Source organism: Oryzias latipes, chromosome 7 (genome assembly GCF_002234675.1).
Source record: "Oryzias latipes chromosome 7, ASM223467v1".
NCBI classification, from domain to species: Eukaryota; Metazoa; Chordata; class Actinopteri; order Beloniformes; family Adrianichthyidae; genus Oryzias; species Oryzias latipes.
Genome location: NC_019865.2, coordinates 5,056,759 through 5,066,637, shown reverse-complemented (window position 1 = coordinate 5,066,637; position 9,879 = coordinate 5,056,759). Strand labels below are relative to the sequence as shown.

Genomic DNA, 9,879 nt, shown 5'->3' with positions numbered 1-9,879 from the left:
AAAATCCCTGAGACTGAAACTCAGAGTCGCAGGCTTGAAGGTTACTTCCTGTAGGGGTGATGCAATCCGAGAGCAGACGGCGTGTGATAAATTCTGGATAATAAAAGGCAGCAGGGGGGTCTGCAACGAGGTGGGGTAAGGCAGCACCCAACATTAGCGGCCTGCAGCAGGTTGATAAGCAAATGGGTGGAGCTTAGCAGCCATGTCATACAGGCGGCTCAAGGGACGCCCGAGAACAAGATTCATTCTTCAAAAAAAAAGAAAATAATTCTTTTTCTGAAACATCTGATCACATCCACCTCAAGCTTTTCACAAGGCATCAGATGATTCTCTCCCCTCTGCTTTAACAAAAGTCTCTCCAAAGTGGAGCTTTTTGGTTTTTCTATTTCATCATCATGTTTCATGTTATGCTGATGATGCTCTGGTCTATTTATCTGTTAAGCCAGGTGAAACTTATCAGTTTACTAGACTAGCATGTCGCAGAGACGTGAAGGTCTGAGGATTTTGATGTTGGGGTTGGTATTAGTCTACAGACTCTGGTCTGCAGAGGAAAACCTCTCAGGAGGAACCTTGAAGCAATTTTTGCTTATTGACTCTTGGAAAATCACAAGATTTTGGTCTCAGAGAGTATCAGTGGAAACAGTTCATGTATTTGTTACTTCAAGATTATTTTATGCTGATTTCTAATCATCTGGTTGCTTCAAATGGCTTTAAAATTCCCACTCCGATCATTTCTTGATCTATTGTAAAAGTACCAGTGGTCTTTTACTTATGACTTATGTCGTTTTTCTAGGACATAGTTTCTGCAGAGCGGCAGTAGCTCATTAGAAATTCACCTCTGAAGTGGGCTGGGACCGTTAACCTCCTCTCGTCACTCATAACGGAGCTCTCTGTTAACACTCTCCCACTAGCTTACAGCTCCTCACAACCCTAACCAAACACTACCGGAACAACAAAACTAGCTAGCAATATCAGGCCAATCCAGCCGTACAGTTTGGATCCAGATTCCAGTTCAGACGAGGAAAACAAAGACGCTTGTGGATCTATTTGTCTGCAGATGCATCAGAATGGAGCAGAGCAGGGCGACTGTGATGTGGCGTAGTTTCCATCTGCTCCCGAATCACAACGATTTGAGTAAAAAAATACTCAGAAATGCAGTTTTAATCTTAAATTCCTTAATACACATCCTCCATGATCAGAAAAAATGCCACAAGAACATGTCAAAAACTCCAAAAACACAATTTTCATCGGAGTGGGTCTTTAAAAGTTTATCCAAAACGCTGCAGCCTGAGTTCTCAAAACAAGAGATCCCGTGTCTCTTACGTTGACTTCTCTTGGTTGGTTGCCCGTTTGAAGCACATTATACTTAAAAAGTTCTATTAATGAATAAAGTAGTAAAACAAAAACTTCATTTTATCTCAAAGAGGTTTTTTAAGTATGTTTCAGCTTTTGGTTTTGACAATTTTAACATTCCTGTTAATTGTATATTCTTGTATTTAATGACTGATGCAATTTTTAATTTAAATTTCAGTGATTTAGTAAATTTTGTACCATAATTGATATACTGACCAAAATTTCATTGTACCAGTGACAAAAAGGTATTATTATTATACTAGGTATTCTATGATATTTTACTGACAGAACTCTGCTTGCAGAATTCATGATTGTTCCAAGAACAATGTAAAAACCTCTTTAGGTTGTTCACAAAAAATGTAATCCTTCTTATCAAAGTGTGTCGAATGAAAACCAAATAAACACGAAGAAAACAGCATTTTATGATTTTTCACATCATGTAAAACCTGGGTCTGTTTGGATGAACGCAGAGCTGATATTCTGGCAATGGCAAATGTTTTTCATGCCAATTAGGTGAAATTCTGTTTGCTTCTGCACAACAGATGAAAAACAGTGGATTATATCAAGGATTAATGGATTAAATGAAACCAAATTGGGTTCATGAACTTTCTTTTTTCTTAGTTTGATTTTCTTGTTTCCCATGAACTTAGTCTTGATGTCAGCAAAGATTTGAACAGCTTTTTTTTATCTGAAACAATAAATGTTTACATTTAGGCCTTAATGTGTTTCTCATGCATTTCTTTTCTTAGAAATAGAAAGTTTAAGGAAAAGCATCATCTCATTTAAATTAAGAACTAATTTATCTTTTTTTTTATATATTTGTAAAGAAAAACACTTCATTCAAAAATAACCTTTTTAGTAAAATTATATTGGCTTCTTTCTAAATGTGAATATTCTCATTTTTTGTTTAAAAAAACATTTTTACTAGACAAAAAAAAGGTCCCATTTGGTTTGTTTTATTTTTATTTATTTTAAAGCAGTTAACATTTCCATAATTATATAAAGATTTAAGCTGAGGGGCATTCATGTCAAATTCCCTTTTCTTAAATGTTTTTTTTTTATTATTTAAGAACATGTGTAACTTTTTATTTTATTTGGATCTTTTTGGATGATTTTAAATCTTTAAAAGACAAAAATCTGCAAGAAAATACATTTGATTTTAAATTAAATTTTGTGCGTAATCCCCTTTAAAAAACGTATTTTTTAAGATTTCTTTGAATCCGGTTTATCAAACTGTAATTTTTGAAGTTTTGACAAAAACTTTAATTATTTTTTTAGATTTAAAAAATGTCTTTTTATTTGTAGCAGATATTATTCATCCTTTCTACCAGACGTTTAGGATTTAATTGTTCACAAATACGTCACATGATCCCAGATTTTAAAACAATATACAATTTAATGTTTCATTTTTTGTAACCTCAGTCTGATGATGGTAAAACTAAATACCTTTTGGTTGACGTTTTGGGCTGAACATGGAAATCTTTAAATGTTTAATAAAATAAAATAATCTCCAGTTGTTTATTCTATTGATCTGCAAAAACTGAGGATTGCTGCTGAAACAGAGAAAAACTAAAACAGTCATTTAATCCATATTTCTTTAAAAGTTTGACTTGTATTCTAAGTGAGTTTGTATTTTCTCACTTTTTTCCCCAGAAAAGAGGAAAATCCAGCCTGAAATAAAGTTTTGTTGGTTCTCTTTGCTGATCTGTCTTTTTTTTTATTTTCATGTATTTTTTTTTGTTCCTTTCATGAAAATTACTTATTGTCCAACATGTTTACATGTTTGTTGTACCATATTAAAAGTTTTCATGATTGGAAATCAACCTGTTGGGCAAAAAACATGACCATGAAAACGCAGATTTTGTGTGAATCAGCAGCAGATGCATCAGGTTTCCTGCTGCTGAAACAGTGAATCGACACCGAGTCACGGCTGAAAGCCGGTTGTCAGGAACGACACAGGAAAGATCAACAAGAGGCGGACGGTTTGCAGGTTGACTGGCTTATTTTTCCCCCTGCGAAAGGCCACAGGCACAGCGGCGGCCTGCTCCTCTGCTGCAGCCCCGCAGCAGCAGCAGCAGCAGGTTTGCAGATCAAAGCACAAGAGTCAGAAACAAAGAGCAGGAATGCATCCTCATGCTTCATCCGCCTGCTTTTCTCTCCCATGCAACTCATTCACCTGAAAAAGTGTCTTTGCCCCCCACCTCTTTCTCATACTCTGCATTGTTATCGTGGCTGTCATCGCTAACAATGAAAAACAGTGTGTGTTGAAGGGATGGGGGAGGAGCAGACACACAGAGCGACACAGGAAAAGAAGGAAAGAGCAGCCAGCTGTCGAGAAAACGAGAGTGACTGTTGGAGTTTGCAAAAGCTCTGCCGTCCTTCAAAGCAGCAGAGGAAAGCCTCAACGTCCACCTTAAATAAAGCAAACAAATGTTTTCCTCCTCGCTGCTTTGGGTTGGTTTATTCTCCTCTTTGATTTGGAAAAGTTAGGAACAAATTATATGCAGACGACTTGCTGCTCGGGATCTCTTTAATGTGACATATTTAAGCAATTATCAGCTGATTCAAACGAAGCACACATGTTGCCATGCCGACGCACACACACGTTGCGGGAGCATGTTGGACGCACATGTCCACATCCACTGACTCAGGTTGTTATCTTCCAACTGACTTATTTAATTGATTAATAAACAAAATCCAGGATCCAATGCCAAGGATTTCTGTCTTTTTGGTCACTTGGAGAGAAAAATCTGCTGACAATTAGTCATAGTTTGTTCTGAAAAAGTCTGTCTGAGGGTCGTCACTGTTGACAAAGCTGTGAAAATCAGCTGGAGGGAATTACCGTCCCAAATGCCTCTGACCTGCTTGGGCTCTCAGTCATTCCGACTGTCGGAAAGGTTTGATCTGCACTGGGCTTTGTTTCCTAAAGTAGTCCACTCTAGTTTGGGAGGTGTGAAAGCTCACCTGAACTCGGATGTGGATCAGTTTGAGATCCGGGATCCAGGTTTACTTGCAGAAGCGAACTGAAGGAGGTCAACAGAACCCTGTGAACACGTGACACAAATCACACAAAGTCTCTGGCTGCCTGTCAGCTTTAGGACCAATTCTAAAGACCCTCGCCGATCATCTTTAAATCTATTTGAAGTGTTCCCTTTCATGCTTAAAATGGCATAATCGTTGTCATTTCCCATCATTCCTTTGTTAATACTCTCCCACTAACTTACGGCCCCTTACAACCCCAAACTAACATTATCGGTGCAACAAAAACAGTGAGCAATACTGGAACTATGATTGATTGATTAATTGAAATTCAAATCCATATATTTATAAGAAAGTGAATATTTTCATTGAATATTCCTATTATATTAAAAAGCATTTTCTAAATTTGTTCAAGAAAATCTGTAACTGAGCAGAAACATTTTTTTAATAGACACTGAAAATCCTACAAGATGTTTGTCAAAGGTTAAATTAAATTTGATAATTCGAAACATGACAAAATTGTATAGAAGCTGATCAATGATAAGTTAGCTAAGATATACAATAAACAAAAATCTGCCTGACTCAACACTATTTTCTCTGTTAAGATTAATGTGCAGCTGATTCTTTCTATATTTTGGATTAAAAACTTGTCAGTAACTATTGTATTATTATATATAATCAACATATTTAAACTTTTTTCATTATATACAATTACTACAAAAAATTGAACAATTCAAGCATTTATTATAAAACATAACTACCAACTTTTTTAACCAACTTTACTTCTAGGAAACGTTTTTCTCTAAATATCCTTAAATAATCAAATCCTAACACACCCTCTTTTAAGATTTAACTAAGGAAATCCTTCCATTTACAAAGTCTTTACCATTTAGGGGAAAACTCAACAAGTAAGATGCTATTTCAGAAGGAGAAAGTAAACGTATAATTTCTTATTTACTAGTAACTCATTTTAGTCCATGTGAATCATTGCAGCTTTTTCGCTTTTTTAAAAGAAAAAGAAAATGTTCTTTTAAAAAAGTGTCAATGAATCAAGTACATAAATTGAAATAAATTATCCATTTAGGCTTAAAAAATCAAATAAAACAATAAAAATAAATATTTTAATGCTGAGGAAATGCAAAAGCTGTGCATTAATTGTATACATTAATCAATTTCAGGTCTTTTCTGGCAGAAAGAATTATTTTTAATGTGAGAATCCTAATGTTATCAAAGAAAGTTCTCCAATAATTCAAGTTTTTTTCTTTTTGTTAATAATAGGTATATTAAAATAACTTTAAAAATACAGGAAAAGAATCCGCAGTACCGCATCCCCAACGCTACGTGGCAGCAAACCCTCTAGTCTGCGTCACTTAAAGCTCACTGTAGAAGAAGAAAAATGAGCCGTAATGGCGCTCAAACAAGGATCAATCACGACTCTTTCTGTGCTCAGTTTGCTGCCTTCCCTTCTCTTTCAGGCTTGTCTAAGTGTAACGGAGGGACTGCACTGGGATGAGAATGGCTACGTCCTGTACTGCCCCTGCATGGGTAACTTTTTCAGGCTGAACACTCGGTTCGCAATGTAGCGAAGCCGACGAAGGCCAAACTTTAGTCGCTTTTAAGTTGCGAGTTCTGTGAAACGAAGACCCGGATGTGTTTTTTCGGAGACGCTTTAGATCAGGAATAACTTTGCATTTTAACCGGGAGGACATGTAAACCAAATAAAAGTTAAAACTGTTTAATCTCTTCCCGACTGTTCAGGCAACTCCTACTGGATCAGATTTGTTGGATAAAATACGTATTTTAATAGAGAACTAAGTTAAACTTGTAAACATGTTTCTTTCAGTATAAAACAACTTGAAGGTTGTCTGTGTTAATCAGTTTTTATTTGTGTATGAAGAACTTTAAGTAACACCTGAACGCACGTTTACGGCTCAGGTTCAGATGTTTTGCATCAGTTTACCTGAAATAAGTGACCAAAATAACCTCAACTCAGTTTTCAAGCCTTCACTTTAAGTTGTAGAAAAATCACAACAAGCGTTTATGAACCAATAAGATTAGTGTTTATGATTTTTGCCTTTCCCCTTACTAGTTAATTACCTAACATGTTGGGGGAAGTTTGGTCAAAAAACTGGAATGCAAGCTAAAATTTGTCCAAAGTTCCTCACTACTGAGTGCACTTGAGAGCGTTTGCCATTTTTGGGCGGTGTCCGAATCTACAATTCCCAAATCCCAGGCCCTGGAAATTTCCCAGACGTTTCTGTGACAAACTAGTAGTTTGCATTAGGGAATCTCTGTAAACCTGAATGTACTTCACGCCATTGAAGTGAATTGTGGGTAAAGTGTAGCTTTGCTTCTCTTCTGCATAGCCTTAGATTTACAATTTAAAGTGTTAAAAGTGTGCAAAATTTAAAAAGGATGAATTATTTATTGTTTTATTAAATTACACCAAGTTCTTTATTAGCCAACTGAAAGGTTTTTCCTAAGTGTTACTTGCCTATTAGCAAAAAAAAAGCATATTCCAGAATTTTTTTGTTGCTCTGAAACACAAATCATGTATCGAACTGAAACAAAACCGTGACCCAAACATCGTATCGTGATGGAAGAGTATCTTTGCATCCCTAGAGTGCATCAATGCTCACCAGATTGGTGAATAGAAACCACTATCCATCGCATTTGAACAAATGTTCATTTGAAGAAAGTATGTAAAACCTATTTTCATTAAAGCACAGTGGCTTCAGAAATAGTCTTTGTAAAATGTTCATATTTATTAGGTTTTTACCTTAGTAAATGGGTGACGTCATATTTGATGTTTGAAAATAATAAAGTAGTAAGCACGTGTCTGAATTACTTTAAAATCCAGGATGCTGGATTGTCCCGCACCAAAGACTTTTAGGGATTCGAGACTCGTGATGGAATTTCTGACGCATAATTCAGTCTCATAAAATGGATATTCTTGCCTTTCAGGCCGGTTTGGAAACCAGGCCGATCACTTCCTGGGATCTCTGGCTTTTGCAAAGATGTTGAACCGAACTCTGGCCGTACCCCCCTGGATTGTGTACCGCCACCACATCCCCCCGTACACCAACGTGAGTGCCGTCAGGGTTTGGAACCTCAGCAGCAGCAGAAGGAAAATACTGTGAAAATCCCGTAAACAGAAATGAAAGTTGGCGTCAGTTGGTTTTTGCAAAAACGGACACAAATGGTGTCTTTTTGGGGAGGTGGGGGGTGAGGTAAAGGTTGAATGATGATGGCGGATTTCCCCGTGGTCAGGTGCATGTTCCCTACAGCGAGTTTTTCCAGCTGGACGCCCTGTCTGCTTATCACCGTGTGGTCAGTTTGGAGGACTTCATGGAGAAGCTGGCCCCCACGCACTGGCCCCCGGGTCAGAGGAGGGCCTACTGCTTTGAGACGGCTGCTCAGAGAAGTGCCGACAAGAAGTCGTGTCCCATGAAGGTCAGAAGCAGAATAAATTGTTGGGTTTAGAATCAAAGGGCTGAGGGTTTAAGTGCTGCCCCCTGCTGGCAGAGGATCAGACAGGCCTGAACTCCTTGTTCTGATTCTTTCACAGGATGGGAACCCGTTTGGACCTTTTTGGGATTACGTTGGTGTGAATTTTGACAAGTCTGTTTTGTTTGGAGGCCTTTCCTTCAGTTCTTACCACCAGCTGCAGTGGATGAAGAAGTGAGTGCTCGATCACGGCTTTGATTTCTGGATGTTCTGGCTAATAGTTTAATACGCGAGGTCCTCAGGTTCCCCCCCTCTGAGCACCCGGTGCTGGCGCTGCCTGGAGCCCCAGCTCAGTTCCCGGTGATGGAGGAGCACGTGGGCCTGCAGCGCCTGGTGGTGTGGTCTGACAGGATGGTGACGGAGGGGGAGGAGCACATCGCCGCCATGCTGACCCGCCCGTACCTGGGCATTCACCTGAGAATCGGCTCAGACTGGGTGAGACCAACCCTCCAAACGGAAATTTAAGCTTCATCCAAGCTTCTCAAAAGGTCTGCAGAAACAAAAGACAACAGCTATTAAACAAAAATCTTGAAGTTTGGCCTTTCAGATACAAATTTTCTATTTAAGAAAAAAATCAAATCCCTGTTTTAAGGTGAAATCCTAATTCAGGATTTATGTTTTTGGTTTAGTTTAGTGGAGCTTCGCCTTCTTTTTTTTTCCAACAATCTTCACATTGATTTGTTTTTGGATTTTTACATTATTTTGTCTTTTAGATGTTTGGTTTTGGTTATATATATATAACCAGTTTGATCAGAACTTTTGTAGTAAAAAGTAAAAAGATTAAAATATTTTCTACTCAGAATTAAGTTTATTGGACAGTTTCAGATTCATTGTGGAATTATTGTGTAATTTAATAAAACTATAAATAAAAAGAGGCTGGGGTTTTACTAAACAGATGGACATTAAGGACTGCCTAAAAACTGATTTAAAGATAAAATATTAGAAAATTATAGGGAAAAAAAGTTTTAAAAGGTCTTCAAGCAATCAGTTACCTTCATTGATATAAAATGTAAATAGTTACTACACAAGAGAAATTTTTAAGCTCCAAGTGCTTAAAAATATAAAAATACAATATACATAAAGTGAAAAAAATAAATAAAATAAATGTTATTCCACCTACATGTTAATAAAATCCCCATAGAACAAGAAAACACTGGGAATCTTGTTTATAAACAATAAATAATAAAAGCAATCCTGGACATCCCAATGGGTCAAGTTTGGCTCTTTTTTTTTAACTTTTTTTTTTTTTTTAAATGCATAAACATTTGTCTTTTATGGATGCTGTTTTCTGCTGAACCCAGAACATTGTTGAAGTCACTTCACCCAGTCACCAAGCATTAATGTTCTCTTGATTTCTTGGGTTAAAATAAGGCTAAACAAACGAGGAATCTAATATTTAAAACAAAAAATGAATGTTTTTTTCTTCCTGACTCAAAGAACTTTGATCTTCCTCATCCCTGACAGCAAAATGCCTGCCGGCTGCTGGAGAGCGGCGACGCCGGCCCTCACTTCATGGCGTCCCCTCAGTGCGTCGGCTACAGCCGGCAGACGGCCCTCCCCCTCACCATGACCATGTGCCTCCCGGACCTGGCAGAGATCCGCAGGGCCGTCAAGCTGTGGGTGAAGAAGATCTCCGCCCGCTCCGTCTACATCGCCACGGACTCCGTCGCGCACAGGGAGGACATCGAGAAGCTCTTCGAGGGAAAGGTGAGCTCCCCTGGGATTGAACACTTCTGCTGACTTCCTGTCAGCTTCTTAACCACGCCTCTTCCTGTGGCTCCTGCAGGTGAAGGTGGTGAGTCTGCATCCGGATTGGGCCCAAACGGACCTGTACATCTTAGGCCAGGCCGACCACTTCATCGGAAACTGCGTCTCTTCCTTTTCCGCCTTTGTGAAGAGAGAAAGAGATGTTCATGGACGCTCGTCCTCCTTTTTCGGGATGGATCGACCGAGAAAAGCGAATGCTAAAGAAGAACTGTGAGCGTTGGTTGTTCCCCAGGAGGACAGGAGTGCTGCCCGACCGCTCGGAGGTCAGGAGGA

General features: G+C 38.4%; 1 protein-coding gene across 1 annotated transcript; it reads left to right on the top strand.

The window, feature by feature from the left end:
* Nucleotides 1–5,738: 5,738 nt before the first annotated feature.
* Nucleotides 5,739–9,820, top strand: pofut1 (protein O-fucosyltransferase 1). Its single transcript, NM_001104906.1, is given in 7 exon segments — nt 5,739–5,877; nt 7,297–7,418; nt 7,603–7,785; nt 7,901–8,013; nt 8,082–8,274; nt 9,304–9,546; nt 9,626–9,820. Coding segments are annotated over 7 exon segments (1,188 nt in total).
* The last annotated feature ends 59 nt before the right edge of the window (nt 9,821–9,879 follow it).